This window comes from Schistocerca americana, chromosome X (genome assembly GCF_021461395.2).
Source record: "Schistocerca americana isolate TAMUIC-IGC-003095 chromosome X, iqSchAmer2.1, whole genome shotgun sequence".
Lineage (NCBI taxonomy): Eukaryota > Metazoa > Arthropoda > Insecta > Orthoptera > Acrididae > Schistocerca > Schistocerca americana.
This window is the reverse complement of record NC_060130.1, coordinates 92,098,007-92,122,758: the sequence shown is the minus strand read 5'-3', so window position 1 is coordinate 92,122,758 and position 24,752 is coordinate 92,098,007. Positions and strand designations below refer to the sequence as shown.

The 24,752-nt window shown below is 40.1% G+C and overlaps 1 protein-coding gene across 1 annotated transcript in view; it reads right to left on the bottom strand.

Annotated features, from left to right (window-relative positions):
- Positions 1–24,752, bottom strand: part of LOC124554975 (guanine nucleotide-releasing factor 2) — a 364,194-nt gene that overhangs the window by 106,204 nt on the left and 233,238 nt on the right. The window contains exons 6-9 of the mRNA XM_047128714.1: positions 24,013–24,353; positions 13,636–13,827; positions 13,156–13,349; positions 2,311–2,599 (exon numbers count right to left, since the gene is read on the bottom strand). Coding sequence (XP_046984670.1) covers positions 2,311–2,599; positions 13,156–13,349; positions 13,636–13,827; positions 24,013–24,353 — 1,016 coding nt within the window. The remainder of the gene's footprint in view (positions 1–2,310; positions 2,600–13,155; positions 13,350–13,635; positions 13,828–24,012; positions 24,354–24,752) is intronic.

The following is a 24,752-nucleotide window of genomic DNA, read 5'->3' as shown; positions in this document are numbered from 1 at the left end:
ACACTGACCATCCTGCACAGCGGTCAGCACACGATCTAATGACATAAATATCATGTGACAGGTGCAACTATTTCTTTCGTTGCAGTAATAGGACCCCTCTCACCTCAACACAACTAATTCAATTACTCATGAGTGTATATTCGTTAGAATTGTATTTTAGCAGCTGCACGGCATAAACTGTAGATTAATAGTAACCACCACCAACATAAAATTATGTTACTGAACAACTGAGCAGCATATTACAGAACTAGTCTCTTCACATTTATAGTTCTCCTCTCTCTCATCACTATAAACTATTTCACTAGTACAAGATAGCTATTGATCCAGAGTCCACAGACAGACGCATAGCAAGTGCAGTTGAACAATGTATTTCCACTAATCAATCTAAACTTGCTAGTCCATATTCATAGTTAGATCAAAATGTTTTGTAATTTATCTCATTTTCTATTTTTCGGAATATAAATTATTTCATGCAAAGAAGCTCTTATTAAAAAACCAAAAAGCTATTGGTGAATACCCTTACCGAGTGGTAAGTATGTACATTTACAGTGACAGAATATGACAAACAATAACTTAAAATTGCAGCCAAAAGCACTACTTGTGAAAAGCCTGGAGGTACAAGTGGAAAAACAACTCAATTTAAACGATAACAACAAAAATTTGTTTCTCTGAAAGAATGTTAAAAACACTACATTCAAACAAATTAACAACACAAAAAATTTCCTGATAACCACCAGTTCACAGTGGATGTTACAAGCTCTGTGTTAATGAAGTTTTTCTGAAAAGTAAGTTAACATATTTAGTCAACAATGAAGAAAAATTAATATTCACAGACACACAGCCAATGCCCCAGTCTCTTGACTGGAGCTGTTTATGGAGAATTTTTCACTAACAATGTAACAAGACATATACCAGCAGGCAAGGTTATTATTTTGTCATTCCGCAAAAAAGTGATGTGCCTTATTGTATTAGGGAAGGGAACCTAATAGCAAAAAAGAGTCCATCTTTTTCAAAATTATAAATGGACTCCGATACATTTTCCTCTAGGTTTTGTGTCAAGAAATTCAACTTCAGAGAAAAGATAGATAAAAATGCAAGTGGAACAAAATTGCATCTTCTCAGTGGGGGCAGTAATGAAGCAGAGATGACAAAGTGGAGGCACATTTGATTAAGAATACTCCATATATGATTCCATGGTACAAAATATAATCACTGTAAAGTATCTATATTATACAAAACATAAATTTGTGTATTCCTCTTCTAATGCGTCAAACACAGAAAATCCCACTTGAATATGGTCTCAGGAGAAAACTATACAAAGGTATGTTCTTTACACAAATGATAGAACAAAAATTCAGTACTGTATGTTTATTAGACTACATTTTTACAGCTGAAGTCTAGTGTAATTGCTGTTTGCACTACCCAAAAATCAAATTATTATTTTAATACCAGAGAACACAAGAGAGATATGACATGAAAACATGACTGATGTTTGGCACTGTTTCAGCTGAACAGCATTAAGAGGATAAATATTATCTTACTTTTCAGAAAACTCTTATTCCCTTAACTATAAACACACCACCACATATAAGAAACAAAACACATGTACAAAGTAATGAACACTGATAATATTTCTACGTGCTATCCATACAAAATAAATGACAGTTGCTCTTTAATGTGTAACTTAAGAATAACTAAACTTCAACATAAACATAACAGGATGGTGATACAATCAATCACAAATGAAAATATTACAATATCTAAAAGCACATACCCGCACGAAACTTACCAGAGTATGCCACTGATTGGAACACTGAGAAACAAACATATTTAATTTAGTTCACTGCCCTGAGGAAAACTGAGGGCGTTGCCAAGATCAAAAAAAGGGGGTAAATAGTTATAACTACCGTAATACCAGCAACTACATTTGTATGAAACAAGTACCATTAAAAGAACACAAAGGACAGAGAATTCACAAACGCCCTTTACTGTCTACTGGTGATTATTTGTACGGTTTGCACAGTACAAGAAATATGATTATCAATGACCATATCTTTAGGCATTTTATGAGAATATTATAGCAATGAAACATAATGAAAAATGTGAAACTGAATGGCTCTGAAGGAAAGTTGGTAAAATTTCTTCGGCAGACAGTTTTCATATGTTACTACTACATTAACCCCAAAATTACTAATAACAATTTTGTCCGATGGCACACAGAAGCATTATGAGTAGCCAGATAAAACACAACATGTGCTCAGATTAAACACATACTAGCTGTAACCACGTCACCAACTACTATGTACTTACTGTGTCTCTTCTTTAATGGCAGAGGTGGAGGTTTCCCATCTGGACTACAGCAGCTGGACTGCTGTGCAGCATGGACAGGGCAGCCTGCCACAGCAGGTCGTTCTACTTCTGTGCTGACAGTTTCCCCTCCCCCTGGCACATTATCATACTGTGACAGCTGCCGATCACGCCTCCGTGTCGACTGACGGGTCTTCTGTGGCAGTGCTGGTGGGGAAGGACTACTTCCTTCACCTGATACTACACTTGTGTTTGAGAAGCTTGTTTCTGTTTTTGTGCTTGACTGGTGTACCTGTAGTTAGAAACTTAAAATTACTCTTTGAATTCATCACAACACAGAAATCTGAAATGACTGTACCATACATCGACGATATGTAATGTAAACCCTCATAGCTCCATCTGCCTGTGAAAACTCTTAATTCCAGTAACCAATAGCTCCATAAATGAAGAGAGATTTGAAGGTGCAAGGGTCTCTCTCGTGTCATGTTAATACACTTATTTCTTTGATTGTTGTCATTACATACGTATTTTGTATGATTTGACAGTGAAGCACATAGTGTTTCTACATTCAACAACACTGAAAAAGTGCGCATATGAAACAGTTCAGCACTCCCTCCCCCCCCCCCCCCCCCCCCTCTCTCTCTCTCTCTCTCTCTCTCTCTCTCTCTCTCTCTCTCTCTGAAAATATAGAAAATGTGAATAAAATATGTAGTTTTTATTCACTAAATTTTGAATTCTACCAAATTAAAAGTAACTATAGACTTTATCAGCAGACAGGATGGTGTTTGGTTCCACCCTCAGTCTGTTTGTTAATTTCATTTTCCATGGACCATTTGCCCAATAAATTGTAATGATGTGAAACAAGTCATTTTACATTTAAATGAATAATAAATTTGTAAATATGGCTATATGGTGATCATTTACAAGGTGGGTTTATTATTATTATTATTATTATTATTATTATTATTATTATTATTAAAATATACAACCGTTAATCAGTTTTACACATTACAATAATACAAATTCTTCTACAGAACAGGTGATGTTGCCACGAAGAATTTTTTGTTTGTTTTCAAATTTGACTTTGCTGTATACAGGCATTTTATATCACTGGGCAAGTGATCCAAACTAGTGGTTGCAGTATTGTGCACAGCTTTTTGTGCTAGACAACCTTTATGTGGAGTGGAATATGCAATGTCATTTTTTTTCTAGCACTGTAAGTATTTAGATCACTGTTCCTTTTGAACTGCACTGTATTATTTACAACACACTTCATGAGGGAAGAAATGTACTGTGAAACACTAGTCAGAATTGCTAACTCTTTGAACAGACGACTTACATCCAAGATTGCTGTGGGTAAGCAACACATGTTATTCTTACAGCACATATTTGAGAAATGAAAACTTTCTTTCTAAAAGACGAGTTATCCCACAACATTATTCCATATGAATAAGAACCTGAAAATATAGCACCTATTTTTAGCAAAATTAGTATTTTTTTTCTAAAAGTCACATCAAATTAATTTTGTTTACAAACAATTATAAGTACAAATTTAAAAGGTTGTTATGCTATCTGTGTGAAGACGAAGCCTTATAGTGTCGAAAGTGACTGTTCAAAAAATTGGTGACTTGTGAGTTTTTTGACTGGAATGTTTACTTTTGCAAGAACTTCAACAGCATTCTCCCAAAATGGTCTTTGCTTGTTTTCTTCTTTTGACTCTATTTAAGCGTTCAACAAATGATTGTTTATGTTGAGAAGCAGCACCATTTTCCTGTCTCTGATTTAATGTGTTTCTTGACACTATTTTTCTTTTCCTGCCCAATTTAATAATTACAAAACCTGTAGAGTATTGATTACAAGCTTTTGTGGGCTGTCATACTAGACGATACTTACTGTAGAAGAAGAAATGAAAATAACTCTATTAGCATGTTAGGGAGAGACTTTCAGGCCATACTATAGTGCAGGCGGAGGACACTATAAACTGGCCGGCAGCCACAAGTGCACACAAACTAGAATTTTGACCACCACAGAGGAGACGAGTGATGCAGGGAAATGCGTTCTGTGAGGGCATTCAGTCTACACCTCTATTCTCTGAAACTTCCTGGCAGATTAAAACTGTGTGCCGGACTGAGAATCAAACTCGGGACCTTTGCCTTTCGCGGGCAAGTGCTCTACCAACTGAGCTACCCAAGCATGACTCACACCCCGTCCTCACAGCTTTAATTCCACGAGTACCTTGTCTCCTACCTTCCAAACTTCGCAGAAGTTCTCCTGCATACCTTGCAGATCTAGCGTTCCAGGAAGAAAGGATATTGCGGAGACATGGCTTAGCCAGGATGTTTCCAGAATGTAATTTTCACTCTGCAGTGGAGTGTGCGCTCATATGAAACTTCCCATCAGATTAAAACTGTGTGCTGGACCGAGACTCGAACTCGGGACCTTTGCCTTTCGCGGGTAAGTGCTCTACCAACTGAGTTACCCAAACACGACTCACACCCCGTCCTCACAGCTTTAATTCCGCCAGTCCTTTCTTCCAGGAGTGCTAGTTCTTCAAGGTATGCAGGAGAGCTTCTGCGAAGTTTGGAAGGTAGGAGACGAGGTACTGGCGGAATTAAAGCTGTGAGGATGGGGCACGAGTTGTGCTTGGGTAGCTCAGTTGGTAGAGCACTTGCCCGCAAAAGGCAAAGGTCCCGAGTTCGAGTCTTGGTCCGGCACACAGTTTTAATCCGCCAGGAAGTTTCATATCAGTGCACACTCCATTGCAAAGTGAAAATTTCATTCTGAACCTCTATTCTCTGTTTCCAGGAAAGCATAACTTGATATGTACTCATAGGGATTGTTGACCACTTTTTGTGTTTTATGGTCGCAAATGAACCCCATGTTTCCTCATTGCTTTCAAAATAAGTAAAGGAAGGAAAGAGCAACACAGAACACAAAGCATTCGGTAACGGCTACTGCACATATGCTTGTCAATGTTGGCAGTGTCATAAACGAGGTTGTTGAAGCTCATCTCTACCAGTATTTGACACAAACACAGTTCAAAACACCTATATCCTAAAATTGCCACATTAAAGTGTCTATGCCATATTAACATTTCAACTTCAGCTAACAGACAAAAGTATGGGTTTCTTTGGTCTAAGATTGTGGGTCCCAAGGTTGAGTGCTACATTGCACTATGTGGCACATATCTTAAATGGACCATTCAACTGCCTACCACTGGCTTGACACCAAAGCGTTGAGCTCACTCGTAATTTAGAAAACAGGGTCTAACACACATTATATTTACAAATTTGGTTTCTCTAGATGATTTGCAATACCAGCAACTGAAAACTAAGTACAATTTTCAGTATTTACACGCAGAAAATAGAGCTATTTCAAACCATCTCTGATAAAATAGCTCATCTGGATACAGTTCCCTGTGAAATATCATTTATTAGGTAATTTCATGTTTTTGGATTTTGAGGCAGAATTTGAATATTCCATTTTTCGCAAATTGTGAACTGTGATTTTTTTCAGGTCCTTGCATGTGACATTATTGAATGAAAATATGCAAAATATGTCAACTTACTGATTTGTGTCTCCCCAAGTAAGTTGTTTTAAGAGTTACAAAATTTGCATTGGACACAGAAAAGTTTCTAAGTTTGAACCCTATTTACTATTTCTCACTGGTGTGGCACCTCTACATGCACAGAATTGACACAGAGAGAGAGAGAGAGAGAGAGAGAGAGAGAGAGAGAGAGAGAGAGAGAGAGAGAGAGAGAGAGAGAGCATTTCCAGAAAACCAGTTGATACGTTTAAGATTTTTTTTTTTTTACCATTTATTCTGTCACTGTATGTATGCTTCGACTGATTACAATGCCAGTATCATCCACAACACAAACTAATTCTGCTCTTTGTGTATTAGACAGAAGATAGTTTACATATCTCTATGAGGAAGACTATAACTGGGCCTGAACAAAGTGTGATATGGTTTTATTTTATGCATATCTCAAATGATCTTGAACTAAACAAACAACATGAATACTTTGAACAATTTTAATAAACATTTTTGGAACAGCGAACAAAAAATTAAAAAAAAAAAATTCTATTTAAAATTCAGTCTTGATCGCACCACGTGTGCTACAAGAACATAGGTGACCAGTTTCGATCATATCACATGACCATCATCAGACCCATGGCACCCTTCGAAGGTGGTAGGTGGCGCACTCTTCTCAGCTGCTGTGATGTCAACAGGTGGCCACAAGTGTGCTCCACCTACCATCTTCGAAGGATGGCCTGGCTCTGATGATGGTTATGTGATATGACCGAAACCGGTCACCTATGTTCTTGTAGCACACGTGGTGCGAACAAAACTGAATTTTAAAAAGAAATTTTTTTTAAACATAAACAGTTCTTTCTTTTAGTGATTAACAGTTGTACAGAGTGCTGATCACTTTGTGACAAAATATATGCTAGACACACACAGTAGCCGGCCGGTGTGGCCGTGCGGTTCTAGGCGCTTCAGTCTGGAACCGCGTGACCGCTACGGTCGCAGGTTCGAATCCTGCCTCGGGCGTGGATGTGTGTGATGTCCTTAGGTTAGTTAGGTTTAAGTAGTTCTAAGTTCTAGGGGACTGATGACCACAGATGTTAAGTCCCATAGTGCTCAGAGCCATTTGAACACACAAAGTAACATGGAGAGTTACCACTGGAAAGGAAGAGGTGGCCCACCAATCCCAAAACAATATCAATTATTGGGCAGGTTTTAAATACCCCTGCTCAAAATTAAATCTCCAGACAGGTGAGAGCGCCTGTCAATTTGGGGTACTAAGACTTTGCTTCACTCAACAAATGAAGAACAGGGAGGGCTCTTCACTATGAACAACACACAGGGTGTTCCACGTACAGTCTCCAGCCTTGCACAGGAACCAGTACCCTCAGAAACATGCTGCAGTCACTACAAGAAGTTATGACCTGTTTCTCAGAAGTGTAGCATGTGAAGTATCAGTTTTAACTGAGAATAAACTAAAAGGAGTTTGAAATGGACTTGGAAAGAAGCCCTAGAAAATTGTTGCGCCATTTAGCACTTCAGACCAGTGTGCAAGTATCACCTGCTCACAGATCTGTGCACAAACTCTAGCTGAAATGGTAGTGCATCAACTCAACAATCCAGATACTGTTGCTCGATATCAGTGCTACATCTGGTGTGTGTAAAGCTGGGGAAAAGATAGTAGCTAAAGGGTGTTGAGACAGTCGTTTCTCATTGTAGCTGGATATCCAAAACTCCAGGCAGTTGACTGTAGCAGGTGTTGTGCCAGCAAAGTCTTTCCAGGTACCCATTAATTTTCTTTTTGGGCAATCATGCAAAATATTTTCCATTATATTTTGTACCACTGTTCGCAATTGCTCTGGTCTTCATCAGTCATTCCCCAATTATGTAACATACATTTGGTCATGCAGTGACTGATTCTGACATGGCTGAGGAAGCTCCGTATTTTTCTTGGTGCACCTTGGGTAACACATTGTTTACTCAAAATGGCAAAAAGTTTACACCCATGGCAGCCAAATCAAATTTGATCACGACTGTAAGAACAAGAGTGGAGTGCAGTTGGGGAATCGTGAATTATTTTACTGTAAGTCCTTATTGGTATGTGAATAATACACTGCAGTCTTTCCTCAAAGAACTAACAACTGATGAAAATACATAGTTATTTCATGCAGGACACTACAAGAGCCCACACTATCCCTGCATCTATGAGAGTATTACCAGGTTTTTGATGCAGCCATAATTCATCATTTGTTTGTGAACTGATGTCCCTACATCTACACGATTACTCTGCAATTCACAATTAAGTGCCTAGCAGAGGGCTCATCGAACCACCTTCAAGCTCTTTCTGTACCATTCTGTTCTCAAACAGAAATACTTAAAATGTTTATGTGAGAGCACTGATTTCGTTATTTTATTATGATTGTCATTCCTCCCTATGTAGATGGGTGCAAACAAACTATTTTCACACTTTGAGGACAAAGTTTGTGATTGAAATGTTATGAGAAGATCCTACTGCAATGAAAAATGCCTTTGTATTAATGACTGACACCCCAATTCGTGTATCATATCCACGGCACTCTCTTCCCTATTTCGCGATAGTACAAAACGAGCTGCCATTCTTTGAATTTTGTCGATGTCCTCCATCGATCCTATCTGATGCAAATCCCACACTGCACACCAATACTCCAGAAGAGGGCAGACAAGTGTAGTCTAAGCAGTCTCTGTAGTAGTCCTGTTTCTAAGTGTTCCACCAATAAATCACAGTCTCTTGTTGCTTCACCCACAACATGTTATTGCCTCCAGGCAATACAATCATCCTCTTTGGAAGTTTTCATTTGATGATTAGGAAACCTACTTCATTTTTCTGAGTAACTAGGAAATAAAAAAGTCAACACAGGAGAGCCTTCATACTTTCTTTAACAGTCATTCACCCTATCAGCATGTAGCTCACCTTTTGACTAAGTTTTCTATTATTCTTTTTTTTTCCCCATCATTGCTATCTTCATAGTTAAGTCACAGTCCCTGCCCCCTAGACACACTAAGGTGCTCATGACTTCACATGATCCTGGCGGCACAGGTAGGTTAACGAACGCTATGAGCACAATGAGCAGTAGAACAGGAAAATTGTATTTTACTGCACATTATTGTAAAAGTCAATCTGAATAAAGTCAATTGATATAGGAAGGCTGTGGCATGTACTTGTTTTTGATTATATGAATGCAACTGTTGTTTATCTAAGATTTTCAAAAGGGTTTTCTAGCTCAACTTCAGATCTTCAGTAAAGCAGTGACTATATGAGTAAGGATTGTTGACACAGCAGTGTAAAAGATTTTTCATTTAGGATTATGGATATATTTTTAAAAACTGGTAGTGGTAGACTAGATGGTAGAACACTGCTCATTTGTATTCAGTCCATCAGTGAGGATGAGTTGGTATCTCCAGGAAATGACAGAAAGTTGCAATAATTGCAGTTTATGAGACTTCAGTATGATATGGGGAAGATGGTGATGCTTTCATGGCACAAGTAGTAGTATGCAATGACACTTGGGTTCATCATTACACCTCTGAACTGAAGAAAGCCAGCACAGAGGGGAGGAGGTGTAGCGAGGGGACACTGTTATCTGCTGGTAAGGTCACAGTCGTGTCCATGTACATATCGGTGCCCTTGGCCATGGGACTGCAAAGACATTCTGCTGGTTAGTTTCCTGCAGGAACATTGGGTCATAAATGGTGCCCCACTGAATTCTTTTTCACTAAGTTTGAACAACCTACTAATGAAAAAGCCACAGTACCCTCATCGGAAGCAACTTTCTCCTCCACGACAATGCCAGACCTCAGACCTCACACCATAACAATCCAACAAATATCATGCATTATGTCTCCTACAGCCCAGACTAGGCACCATGGTACTGCCACATGTTTGGGCTGCTCGAGAAAGCTCTTGGCAAAGACCACTTGAGGACCAATTCTGAAATGCAACTGTTGGCATGAAATTTGTTTCAGACACGTTCTTATCCTTTCTTCAAACTCCGAATAAAAATATTTGTTGGCCAATGGCAAAAGTTAATTAATTTCGAATGATATAAATTTGATGGCATTAGGTTTGTTTATGGTTTGTCCACCCTCTTGTTACATACAACAAACACCATCAGAAACTAAACTTCCAAGAAGGGTTGAGCAGAATGCAGTTGAAGTTTGATATGACACACTTTCCATATTACATGTATTTGCACTGGAGTGCAGGTATTCTTGATGAAACACAATCACAAAGGTAACTGGGATAACAAACTGATTAAATTACCCTGTAAGAAGTCTCCAGAGATCAAATGTTCCTTACTGCAAAACAATCGGTGATAAGCCCTGGTTAATCATTGGAAGTTTTTCAATAAATTTTAGACCATCCTTTTTTATTTTTATTTCTTAGTTCTTGTTCCCTCTTTATAACAAAACATGCAAATAAGTAAATTAGTCTTTCAGTACTTGGTACAACTACTTTACATTAATTCAAAAAACAACAAATACATTTTGTCACGTTCATGGCCTGTTGCAGAAAGAAACATTTAGTTTTGATAGTGCCTACCCAGGTGCACTCTCCAGAGATCTTTTTGATTATTGGATTTGGTAGGTACACAACAGGCCAAATGAATTGCTGCAGTTATTTTTTTGTAAAAACAAGAACAATTTTGATCAAGCTAACAACTTAAAATCTATATGATCCATTCAGACATGACATTACATGCCTTCACAAATCACACACAAATGGGAAACAGTAAATGTGTTAAGGACTACATGTTAATGAAGGATTTCTCTTAACATTCCTTTGTCTCTTTGGCAGATTGTTTATTTTAAATTGAAGGTCTTTATGATGGGGTTTTCTGCTTTATTTGTTTCTAAGTAATGTATTAAATTCCATTTTTATACACTCTGTTCAAATTGTGAATTTATGAGTCAATCTTGTGGCAATAAAAGGCAGGTGGTTATAACTGGAACCTAATTTGTGAACCCTAGCTTCATCATAGCTGGAACCAGTCAAGTCCAGCTGAACTCTGACCTGCTTGGCATTTGTCACTAGTTGGGGGAATGTGAATTGAAAGCTATACATATGGTAACCATTTATCCCCCCCCCCCCCCCCCGTTTCCCTCCTTTGCCACCCACACTGCCTTCTCCCAAGACTGATTTTGAAAAACTCTGTAAAACTATTAGTTCACTTTGGTGATGCATAAATTCTGAATATAAAGTAAATATAAAACACCCAACAACTGTAATGACTCATCAGGAAAGTACACACAGTTACCAGTTACTGATACTGAAGCACTATTTAGTCCTGGAAATTGCAAAATATGGTTATTGTATACCATTTGGATGGGTAGATCACATAACTAATGAGAAGGTATTGAATAGAATTGGAGAGAAGAGATATTTCTGGCACAACTTGACTAGAAGACAGGGTCGGTTGGTAGGGCATATTCTGAGGCATCAAGGGATCACCAATTTGGTATTGGAGGGCAGCGTGGAGGGTAAAAATTGTAGAGGGAGACCAAGAGATGAATACACTAAACAGATTCAGAAGGATATAGGTTGCAATAGGTACTGGGAGATGAAGAAGCTTGTACAGGATACAGTAGCATGGAGAGCTGCATCAAACCAGTCTCTGGACTGAAGACCATAACAACAACAACATATCATTTGGAATAACATGTTTCTTCACTGGGTATAAAGGCAAGGCATGAGAAAGGAAAATCAGTACACCTAAGATTTTTTTTCATTTGTCATCTTCTGTTCTTATAATTTTACACTAGCAGTTACAGTTTTGCTGAAGAATGGGAGTGCACTGCCCCCTTTATTTTTTTCCATTTTCTTCTGGGTGAGCACCACAGCCTCAACAAATTTGAAGGAGGTCATTGTTCCACCAGGCTGTATTTCAGATTACTTTGCTTTATTGTGCATGAATAGTTTCAGGCATGGCCTATTCTCTAGTGCATCTATACCAACGCAAGGACAGGTCATTGTTCCACCAGGCTGTATTTCAAATTACTTTACTTTATTGTGCATGAATAGTTTCAGGCATGGCCTATTCTCTAGTGCATCTATACCAACGCAAGGACAGTGTATTCACATCTGTTGCTATACATACTTTTGAGAATTAGTCATGCTCGGAACTGCTAGTGCACAATAAAGTAATGTGAAGTACAATGTCCTTCTCACTCTAGTATTCATTACCATTACAGACGAAATACTGACAGGAGTATCAATGCTGATAGGAGATGAAAATATGAAAGCAGTGTAGTAGGGAAATGGAGGAGAAGGATAGTTACAAGAAAGGCTAAATGTTTGAAGGGGAGTGGTGGGACAGTATGGATTGAAATTTAATGCAAGGAAGAGTAAAGTGATGATGACAACGAGGAATAAGAGGGGGCTAGCAATGGATGTACGTATTAAGAGGGTATGTACTAATGAAAGTGAGAAGTCCCAATTACCTGCAGTGCACAACAGAAGACAGTGGGAGAAAGGGGAAGCAAGGGATTCCTTCAGAGTACAATAAGACTGGATTGGGACAGGGATATCACCAACAAGCAAGTACATGTTATACCGAGTGTATTATGCTCCAATACTCGTATGCATCAGCAATGTGGATAATGAAGAAAAGGCATGGTGAGCAGGGTACAGGCCTGTGAGATGAAATGTCAAAGACACAGAATAGGACTTACTAGAATGGATAGAGGTGGTGAGAGAAAGAGTGAAACAGAAGCCCATGCATGAGAGCAAAGAAACAGTGAGATTAAGATGGTATGGGCATGTTAAAAGAATGGGAGTTGGCAGGATACCAAGACAGACCCTTGGACAACAGGGGGCAAGAGATGTAGGACAATGCTGAATGACACATAGATCATTGGAGTGAAGGAATATGTGAAGAAGAGGGGAGAAGAGTGCGACAGAGTGGAGAGGGAGAACAGGGAAAGATGGAGAGGCTTGTGTACTAAGCTGCCATAGCCAGGAACTGTAAACTGTACAACATGATAAAGATGATGGTATGATTATGATGATGAGTTATACTTTTGGTGGTTGCTAGGTACACATTTTTCTTGTTTACTCACAATTTTTAACTACTACTTTAGCTTAATTAAGTTTAATTTCAACATTCAAAGAAACTTTTGTCCCATTTTTAATCACTGTTGTAGCTTCAAATGGAACTTAACATACAAGTGCCCTCAGTTCTTTTCCCAAGGAACACACAATGTACACTTGCTCCCCTCACTAAGTATTTTGTTTGAGAATCTACTCACGTGCACAAACAGTTAATAAATTTGTAGGTTGTCACCTGCCATGTCCTGCTGCTGGTTGATTCACAGGAAATAGTACTTTGCTGAGATGAACGTGACATAGATGAGCTGAACTGCTGTGAAGATACTGACGATGCAGTGTAGCTTTGGCACGAATTTCGCACAGAATGCATAGAAGCAAAGCCCGATTCAGATGCTGAATAATCGAGCTTGTTAACTGATGAATCAAATCCTGCAATAAAGGAGCATTATATTACAAGAACAATAAAATATCATAATTGCAAACACTGAATAGCTTGCAAGCATTCACAATTAGTATAGCAAAATGCTCAAGAGGGACTTTTAGCAGTGGTTTATAAGAAGGTTGTAAACATTGTCATATTCTGAAAGAATTGTGCTTTTACCAAGAAAATGAAGATGCCACAGCCAGTATCCTAACCAGGATATTTTACTTTACACTAAGTTTGCAACACAAAGTTCCCTTCCACACCAAAAAACGCACGTAACGATGTACCTACCAATAACTGTACCAGGCATTATTCCAGGCATATCCGTAGAGAACAATGGGGACTTGAGCAAGTCAGAATGAGGGGTCAACAGGGAAGGACTTTTATCACTTCCTATCACAGATTGTATTTGATCAGTTGTCACAGTGGATGACACTTCGTAATAACTAGAAGACGAGCTGCCATTCATTAACACAGTTGAGCCTGTAATGCAACAAGTATGTCGTTTGTATTAGCTAATGGTTTAAAAAGTGTACTGGAAAAAAAATTATTTTATATCTACAGCCAAATGGATATAAAAAAATTAAAAAATAGACTGTTGAAATGTGATGAAACATAACAACACTCTCCCTATATCTCAGATAAATATACCTAAAATCAAACAAAACAAGCCTAAAACAACAACAACTACTGCAATTAGTGGAAGAAATATAGCTCATTTGCCTGAGAGGTAACTTACGTCTAGAATGAGCAGTAAAAGCAGAGAGCTACTTACACACAAAGAATAAAGTCATTTGAACAGTATATGTAACAGTATTTTTCTGCAGAGAAGGACACACACACACACACACACACACACACACACACACACAAGAAAATAAAAAATTTAAAAAAACCTAAGACCACAGATGGCAACCTGTGAATATTAGGCTGTTGAAAGGGAACAAATACAGCATTTTGAAGAAAAGCAAAGATTTTAATCCTCCACAACTGGTGAATTTGCATCTCCATCTAATTGTCACTGTAGTTCTCATACTGACATACTTGTTCAGATTTTTTCATTTTTCTCTTAGGAAGATATTGCATTCCTATTTTCCTTGTATTCCATCCTCTCTTGGATGTCTAATTTACCAGCATTAACAGACTTGTACATCTCAGAGATGGTTTTTTGTCTGTGTTTCAAAATAAATCATAAGCTTTCTGGCTTTTTGTAAATACAGCAAGGGCAGCTATCTTCTGACAAAAAATTGCCTTATATTTAAAGTAGGAAAATAATATCCTTTATGTATTCAAATTTCACTTGCAAATATAAGATATTAGCTATACAACTTGCCAATAATAGCAGCAGCAGGAGTAGTAGTAGCAGTAAAACAGACAAAGAAGTGAAATACTGGCATGATGGTCACTAGGACATAGCTAAAATTGTAATACTGTCTTCCAAATTGTTTTCTATGGATTTTGCATGCCCCACTTCTGAATGTTAGTAAGATAATTTTGAGAGGGAAATAATATCTTCTCAAATCTGGATGAATGTTATGTTGATGTAGAGTGGGGTTATAATTAAACTTTTGCTACTTAAGAGGACACCTATAAAAAATGAATGATCATACGAAAAACTTTGTGGAAACATTTGTATGGACGTGCAGAAGAGAAATAATGAATAAACTATTGAAAGAAACACATTTTAATTTCCACATGAGAGGGTAACATCTGTTAATTGCATATCACATTTACATTCCGAGTTACAAATATTGCTCTATGTGATGACCATCTTCATCCATGACAGCCTGGAACCACACTAGAGATACCATCTCACAACTGTGTACAGCTTCTTGTATGGTGAATCATGGTTCAGCTGTCATGGGAAAGCTTGTCTTGAAAAGGAAAACTGATAGATCACACAAGCTATACCCAAACAGGATGAACCCAATTTGGCATCTCACACATAGCAAGCAAGGAATGTCACATCATTCAAATGGCAGATGCATGCCACGCTATTTCCGAAGCAATCCTATTGCTCTTGCTACCCAGAAATGCTACTGGTTATTCTTGTTTTGGGCCAAGCTGCACCTAACAATAAGTCATTCTCCCTATGCGTGGACAAGTGGCCCTCCTTCAACAGGTTCAGGGCAGGCACACACAGGGGGAGGGGTTTGCTAGTTACTGGGAGCTCCAATGATAGGTGTATTATGGAGCCCCTTACAGAAATTGTTTTCAGGACCAGAAAGAAATCCAATGTTCACTCGGTACATCTGCCCGGGTGCCTCATCCAAGATGTGGAGGCAACCATGCCTACAGCTATCCTGTGTGCAAGGTACAGTTGTCTGCAAGGTGTGGTTCATATCAGTAGCAATGACACCTGTCGCTTGGGTTTGACAGTGAAGTTACATGGTCAACTATAACAGTTCTAGGTGAAATCATGTTAATTGTGGATGTTTTACCAGCCACTCAATTCTTCTGACTGTTTTAGAGTCACTGAAAGGAAATCTCTGCTCAGTAGCATGAAAACACCCAGATTACGCAATATTAGTTGGAGCTGACTTTAACCTATGCAGTATAGACTGGGAGTCTATGGATTCATGCAGGGGTATGGACAGACGGTTGGTCCTGTGAAGTTCGTTTGAACCCTTTTTCTGAATACTTTCTTCAGCAGTTAGTTTGACAGCCCATATGCTACAGAAATACAGGGTGATTCAAAAAGAATACCACAACTTTAAAAATGTGTATTTAATGAAAGAAACATAATATAACCTTCTGTTATGCATCATTACAAAGAGTATTTAAAAAGGTTTTTTTTTTTCACTCAAAAACAAGTTCAGAGATGTTCAATATGGCCCCCTCCAGACACACGAGCAATATCAACCCGATACTCCAACTCATTCCACACTCTCTGTAGCATATCAGGCGTAACAGTTTGGATAGCTGCTGTTATTTCTCGTTTCAAATCATCAATGGTGGCTGGGAGAGGTGGCCGAAACACCATATCCTTAACATACCCCCATAAGAAAAAATCGCAGGGGGTAAGATCAGGGCTTCTAGGAGGCCAGTGATGAAGTGCTCTGTCACGGGCTGCCTGGCGGCCGATCCATCGCCTCGGGTAGTTGACGTTCAGGTAGTTACGGGCAGATAAGTGCCACCTATCAGGAGGTTTAACACCATACTTCGTTCGAAATGCATGCTGAACAACTGTCGTCGATTCACTTCTACCGTACTCAATAACACAAAAAGCTTTCTGTTGAGCGGTCGCCATCTTAGCATCAACTGACGCTGACGCCTAGTCAACAGTGCCTCAAGCAAACAAATGTACAACTAAATGAAACTTTATAGCTCCCTTAATTCACCGACAGATAGTGCTTAGCTCTGCCTTTTGTCGTTGCAGAGTTTTAAATTCCTAAAGTTGTGGTATTCTTTTTGAATCACCCTGTATTTCTAACCTTCTAACAACAAACACCGCTGACCTTTCTGGTGGTATCAATACAGAAACAGGGATTAGTAGACGTGATGTTATCAGAGTGAAGACAGTCACTAAAGTTAATAAATCAATCAAGTAGACTAGGAAAGTAATTTTGCTAGAAAGAGCTGATAAGCAGTTGTTAGCATCTCACTTCGAAAATGAGCTGACATTATTTAGTTCACGGATTACGGAAGCAGAGGAATTATAATCAAAGTTTAAAAGGACTGTATATTGTGCTTTGGGGAAGTACGTGCCGAGCAAGTGGATTAAGGACAGGAGAGACCTACCATGTTTAATAATCCAATTCATAAAATACTGAGGCAACAAAGAGTGTTGCACTTTTGGTTCAAAAGAGAATGAGCAAATGATGGCATGTAAAAGATGGTAGAGATCGTGCATCTGTAAAAAGACTGATGCACGAAACATAAAACTACTTCCATCCTCGTACCTTGGTGTAAGATCTTGCTGAGACCCCAACAAAATTTTTGTCCTTTGTAAAAACTGCTCAACAGGTTGAAGGGTTCTATCCAGTCTTTTTCAAACAGTCTGGTGTGGCAGTAGAAGATTGCAAAAGGAAAGCAGAAGTTTTACATTTCATGTCTAAGACATCATTCACACAGGAGGATCATACAAACATACTGCCATTTGACCATCTCACCGACCCCAATATGGAGGACATGGTAATAGGCATCTTTGACATAAAGAAGCAACTGAAAGAATTAAAAATAAATAAGTCACTAGGTCTGGATAGAATTCCAATTTTCTTTTACAAAGAGTGCTCTATGGCATTGCCTGCTTACTTAGCTTGATTTTTTCAGCAATGTTTCATCCAGTGCAAAGTCCCAAGTGACTGGAAAAAAGTGCAGGTAACTCTTCTCTATAAGAAGGGTAAAAGAATGGACCTGCAAAATTACAGACCAATATCCTTAACACTGGTTTTCTCCAGAATTCTTGGACATATTCACAGTTAAGAGTATAATCAGTTTCCTTGAGATGCAAAAGCTTCTGTACACAAATATGCACGAGAAACTGAGCTTGCCCTCTTCTTACTTTATATTGCGCAAATCTAGGATGAAGGGCGACAGGCAGACCTGACATTCCTCGATTTCCGAAAAGCATTTGAGACAGTGCTCCACTGCAGGTTGTCAACAAAGATATGGGCATACAGAATAACTTTTCAGATAAGTGAGTGGCTTGAAGAGTTCTTAAGTAATAGAACCTAGTACATTGGCTCTGACAGTGAGTGTCATCAGAGACAAAGATATCGTCATGAGTGCCCCAGGGAAGTGTGACAGGACCACTCTTGTTCTCTATGTACATAAATGATCTGACGGACGTAGTAAGCAGCAATCTCCAGCTATTTGCTGATGATGCTGTGGTGTACAGGAAGGTGTCAACACATAATGACTTTAGGACAATACAAGATGACCTACACAAAATTTCTAAGTGGTGTGACGAATGGCAGCTAGCTCTAAATGTAGAAAAATGTTAGTTAACACAGATGAATATGAAAAACAATCCCACAATGTTGAAATATAGCATAGTAGTGTGCTGCTTGACAATGTCAATAAAATATCTAGGCTTAACATTGCAAAGACATATGAAACGGAGCAAGCACATAAGGACTGTGAAAGGGAAGTCGAATGGTTGACTTCGGTTCATTGGGAGAATTTTAGGTAAGTCTGGTTCATTTGTAAAGGAGACTGCACACACAACACTAGTGTGACCCATTCTTGAGTACTGCTGAGTGCTTGGGATCCTTACCAGGTTGGATGAAAGGAAGATATCAAAGCAATTCAGAGGTGGGCTGCTAGATTTGTTACCAATAGGTTCCACCGATGCACAACTATTACAGAGATACTTCGGGAACTCAAATGCGAATCCCTGGATGGGAGGCAACATTCTTTTAGAGGAACACTATTTATAAAATTTAGAGAATCAGCATCTGAAGCTGTCTCGAGAACAATTCTACCACTGGCAACCTAAATTCACGAAGATATGGTATTGAGAAATTAGGGCTCATACGGAGGATCTACTTGGAAGTGGAACACCAAAGGAAATGATTAGTAGTGGCAGAGCACACCTCCACCATGGACCATATGTAGATCCTATGAGAGCTTAGCATATTTTTCAGTCTTGAGAATAGATCTTTCACGCTGAAGCAGAGTACATGCTGATTTGAAATTTGCTGGCAGATTATAACTGTGTGTTGGACTGCAGCTTGACCTGGAGAGTTAGCTTTTTGCTAGCAAATGTGCTCCTGACTCATCATCAGCCTCATTTATGTGCCAACTGACCGCTCGATGCCTCAGCTATACCTGCGATTCAGGTTATTTGCGGTTTCTTTCGAGTCCAGTCAAAAGTATTCAAACAAATCTCTGTGGATTCATATGGGCCATGATCTTTATATGGCTTTGCTTTTATGTAAAACTGTCTTTGCTCAGTCTGAGTACATCCCCACTTGATTGTTTGCCTACTTGCCAGTGTGTACCTGTTGCTGTGTCAGGTCTCGTGTATCATGTTATGTTCTTTGTACACTATGTCATGTAGTACTCAGTGCAGTACAATGTGCATGTTTCTTTTAACCCAACGTGAACTAGTAAAGTGTACAGTAACACATTCATCAGTGTTCTGAACAAAAGCAGTTTACTGGCAGTAACCACATGCGTTAGACATCTCAGCAGTTTCACTGGACAATTTTATATGGTTCCTCTGATTAGGGAATAGCAGATTCCTCACCCATCATTCTGCATATGAGCTTCTGCTTCTTATCTAATAACGTTGCTGTTGATGAAATTTTGAACAATAATTTTCCTGTCCCATGGCTGGTGTGTTCCTATTTCATAAAATCACAGTGTCATCAAACCACAACTAATATCTTTCTAGATGAAGAAGATACTGCTAAGGACAGTAGCTACATCCTTAAACACTAGTTTCATTGTGACAACTTCTCCATCTTATGCAAATGTTTTCTCTTTCTTTTTTTAAGGAACAGACAGACACTGTAAAACGCGCCGATTTAACAAATGACTACCTGAAGAGTGAACAATATTTATACAATCTTAGCAGATGTTTCATAATCAGACCCATTACCATACAATTTCACTGTACTTCTGATTTCCATAATCTGTGCACCTTTAATTCTATTAGATTTTTTCAACTTGTCAGCTCCCATTTGTTCCTTTCTTATAACATTGGCATCCCTCCTTTCGTTGTCTTCAGTGGAAGTATATGATTCCAAATAATCTTCATGTAACTGAGTTTGCTATATCATTCTCTCCACCTAACATTGGTAGATCACAACAGAACTTCATTTGTTGGCCATTACACATACACAAACATTTACTTTAAATTTCTAAATTATTTTCAATCATAAAGAAGGTGACAAATAGATGTAAATGGTGAAACAATTAGGTTCATGATTTCATTAAGTATATGCCACTACGTATGTACTTAATGTGGTGTTGTAATTGAGGATTGCCTCTTTCTTTCTGATTTAGTTTTATAAATGATTCTCAGAATGCAACTGGGGAGGGGAGGGGAGGGGAGGGCGATATTCTCTGCGCGCTTCTGTACATATTGGAAGTTCTCTTTCCTTTTCTTGCTAACATAATGTGTGATGATTTGACTCAGTGGTAAAGTGCCAGAATAAGGAATCTGAAAGTCTCTAGTTCTACCCCCAGCCAGCCTGAAGATTTTTAATCTGCCACTTATTTTGCCTCTGGCAATATTTGTCAGTGTGAAAAATGCCGAGCTGCACTGTGGTTCAGAGTTCATGTTAAACTCTAAATTCCCCCTTAACAGGCTGGTAAGTAAGTTTAAAGGTTGAAAGAAGACATTGGCATAATACTCCCAATAGGACCATACCTAGTAAAGCACTGTGGTGTTCAAACCAACCTTCAGATCAATGACAGCTTTAGCTTTAATGCGTGAAGCTGCCAGACCCAGTTGTTTTCGTGATCATGTTCCACTATCTTTCAAATATTGTTGAATTTTATTGTTATGCTCTTTCACAGACTAAATGGCTTCCTGAGAGTCTTCTGTGAAATCAGAAACGTGCTAATAAAGTACTGTTCTCAAAAGTGTATTTTACAGTAATTTTGCAGCTGTTGCCCCCCTGTTAATGTAAGTAGTTACTTAGTATTACAATCAGCAGATTGGCCAATCTACATGATATATAAGAGGTTATAGCTCTCAAAATTTTCAGGCCTACAGAAAGTACAGATATTCACAGAGGATGAAATGTACATAAATGTCTCATGTGTAATACATGTTGTCTAGCTGGAAAGTCATTTGAATCAGTTTGTCTCTTTTGATGACTTCTGAAACACTTTTGCACAGTGTTATAGATTCAGGTTCGCTTTTCAAATAAGATTCAGTGCCTCCTTTGTCTTGTGCTGCTTCTACACCAAACTTGTGCTGCTTCTACTCCAAACTATCTATTGCAGTTCTTCAATTGTTCTCAATTAAGTTGAGATTGCTACCCTGCAGCAGTATTAACATATAAGCATGGACCAAATCATTGTGAATCTTTATTTACTATCTTTATTAGAACATGGTACTACAAAAACAAATATCTTTACTTTTCAGGATACTGTCATTATATCCCATGTTCTTGATACATACACTCCTGGAAATGGAAAAAAGAACACATTGACACCGGTGTGTCAGGCCCACCATACTTGCTCCGGACACTGCGAGAGGGCTGATCAAGCAATGATCACACGCACGGCACAGCAGACACACCAGGAACCGCGGTGTTGGCCGTCGAATGGCGCTAGCTGCGCAGCATTTGTGCACCGCCGCCGTCAGTGTCAGCCAGTTTGCCGTGGCATACGGAGCTCCATCGCAGTCTTTAACACTGGTAGCATGCCGCGACAGCGTGGATGTGAACCGTATGTGCAGTTGACGGACTTTGAGCGAGGGCGTATAGTGGGCATGCGGGAGGCCGGGTGGACGTACCGCCGAATTGCTCAACACGTGGGGCGTGAGGTCTCCACAGTACATCGATGTCGTCGGCGGAAGGTGCACGTGCCCGTCGACCTGGGACCGGACCGCAGCGACGCACGGATGCACACCAAGACCGTAGGATCCTACGCAGTGCCGTAGGGGACCGCACCGCCACTTCCCAGCAAATTAGGGACACTGTTGCTCCTGGGGTATCGGCGAGGACCATTCGCAACCGTCCACATGAAGCTGGGCTACGGTCCCGCACACCGTTAGGCCGTCTTCAGCTCACGCCCCAACATCGTGCAGCCCGCCTCCAGTGGTGTCGCGACAGGCGTGAATGGAGGGACGAATGGAGACGTGTCGTCTTCAGCGATGAGAGTCGCTTCTGCCTTGGTGCCAATGATGGTCGTATGCGTGTTTGGCGCCGTGCAGGTGAGCGCCACAATCAGGACTGCATACGACCGAGGCTCACAGGGCCAACACCCGGCATCATGGTGTGGGGAGCGATCTCCTACACTGGCCGTACACCACTGGTGATCGTCGAGGGGACACTGAATAGTGCACGGTACATCCAAACCGTCATCGAACCCATCGTTCTACCATTCCTAGACCGGCAAGGGAACTTGCTGGTACAACAGGACAATGCACGTCCGCATGTATCCTGTGCCACCCAACGTGCTCTAGAAGGTGTAAGTCAACTACCCTGGCCAGCAAGATCTCCGGATCTGTCCCCCATTGAGCATGTTTGGGGCTGGATGAAGCGTCGTCTCACGCGGTCTGCATGTCCAGCACGAACACTGGTCCAACTGAGGCGCCAGGTGGAAATGGCATGGCAAGCCGTTCCACAGGACTACATCCAGCATCTCTACGATCGTCTCCATGGGAGAATAGCAGCCTGCATTGCTGCGAAAGGTGGATATACACTGTACTAGTGCCGACATTGTGCATGCTCTGTTGCCTGTGACTATGTGCCTGTGGTTCTGTCAGTGTGATCATGTGATGTATCTGACCCCAGGAATGTGTCAATAAAGTTTCCCCTTCCTGGGACAATGAATTCACGGTGTTCTTATTTCAATTTCCAGGAGTGTATTTAAGTGCTCACATATATGGACATCACATTTTACATATTAGGACCACATGGAGGATATTCATCTAGTGGTGGTGGTGGTGGTGGTGGTGGTGGTGGTAGTTGTTGTTGTTGTTGTTGTTGTGCAGGAGTGACAATCTGTGTATTATCTGTACATTTTTGTACCTGATGATCAAATTCAAATAGAAAGTAAAACTGCGATGGGTTCGTGTAATAAATTAGTTCAAAATTAAGCTGTATTCAGTGAAATGTTGTCTATACTCCATGCTGACTACCTCTTCGTAACATCAATTCTTTCTTCCCCTCACCAAAAATCAGTCTTTGTCAAAGGAATGGAAAAGATCAGGATGACTACTTTTCTTTAGAAACATAAGATCAATAGTAGAACGCTGCAAAATTGGCAAACCTGTCCAACTAAAATATGCTACAAGCGGTTTGTGAAAGTACCTCTCAGGCAGCTACACCCTAGCCTTCCTTACTAGCTTCAGCAAAAGGTGCTCCTGAATAATAATAATAGAAAAAATAAAAGAGTAAGTAGGCATGGGGGTTAGGGAGGGGAGAGGGTGAGAGGGAGGGGAGAGAGGTAGGGGGGAGGGAGAGCGAGGGGAGAGAGGTAGGGGGGAGGGAGAGCGAGGGGAGAGAGTGAGGGGGGAGGGAGAGCGAGGGGAGAGAGTGAGGGGGGAGGGAGAGCGAGGGGAGAGAGTGAGGGGGGAGGGAGAGGGAGGGAAGGGGGAGAGGGAGAGAGGGGGAACAGGGGAGAGGGGGAATGGGGGGGAGAGGGGAGGGAGGGGGGAGAGGGGAGGGAGGGGGAGAGAGGTGAGGAGATATGGAGGAGTTACACCATATGGTGACAAACCTGGAAAGCAGCGAACTCAAATCTCTGCACTAGATTCTTTTTCCATCTCATAAAAGAGTCCTCTTTGTTGTCGGTTCCGGAACAAGATAACAACAATCCTTTTAGTGTTGGATTTGATGTTTCTTTGTGTATGCGAATTTCAGCTATTTACCTTTCACTCTTCTGACAAGCATAAATGATATAGGGTACACTCCAGACACTATTAAACTGCTAATTTAGGGCTTCATTGTAAGGAAATTCTGGATACTATAATTAGGTCCTTAGCAATAAAAACTTGAGAAAATTTGATAAAATAAAGCTATTAACTGTATCTAGACCTACCTGGTACTAGAGAACCATCAATAGAATGGAGTGATTCATCAGCAGGTCCTGAAAGAGCTTGTAACTCTTCTTCATCCCGTGAATGGTTGAGAACGGAATCCAAACTACCAGCTGATGCACTAAGTAAGGAGGAGGTATCCTCTGGGGAACGACTACGTAAACTGAGCCTCTCTAGACTGGTACCGAGATGTCCACCAATGCCTTCAAGGCTTGAACTTTCAACATCACGCTGCTGCTGTTGCAACTGCTGTTGCTGCTGTTGTGTTGGTCGTGTTGAGCGCTGCCGACGTTTTGGTGGGAGTGGAGGTGGTTCCTCACTGCCTTCTGATATATGGTAACTCCTGTGGAAAAATTCATTTTAAGATCCAGTATCGTCTTTGGAAATTCATGCATTGCAAAAAATGAAATTTTTATATCCGTAAGAGCTGCTGCTAATGTTTTTATTTTTCCACAACTGGCTTCAACCATTGATCACAATGAAGCAGTACTGAATGTCACATAAAATAGAAACATAGAAACATTGAGTCATCGACATCCATGCTTTCTTGCAACGCCGCCCCCCCCCTCCATACCCCAACATGGCGATATGGTGCCAACTGGACCTAAAATTTTAGTGCTGCTTTGTGGCAGGTGGACTAGGTTGGGGTGGCGGTTGTGTCTGGTAAGGCAAGTAGAGGGGGGAGGGGAAGAGATAGGGGAAGGGGGAGAGGGAGGGGGAGAGAGGGGGAGATGGGGGAGAG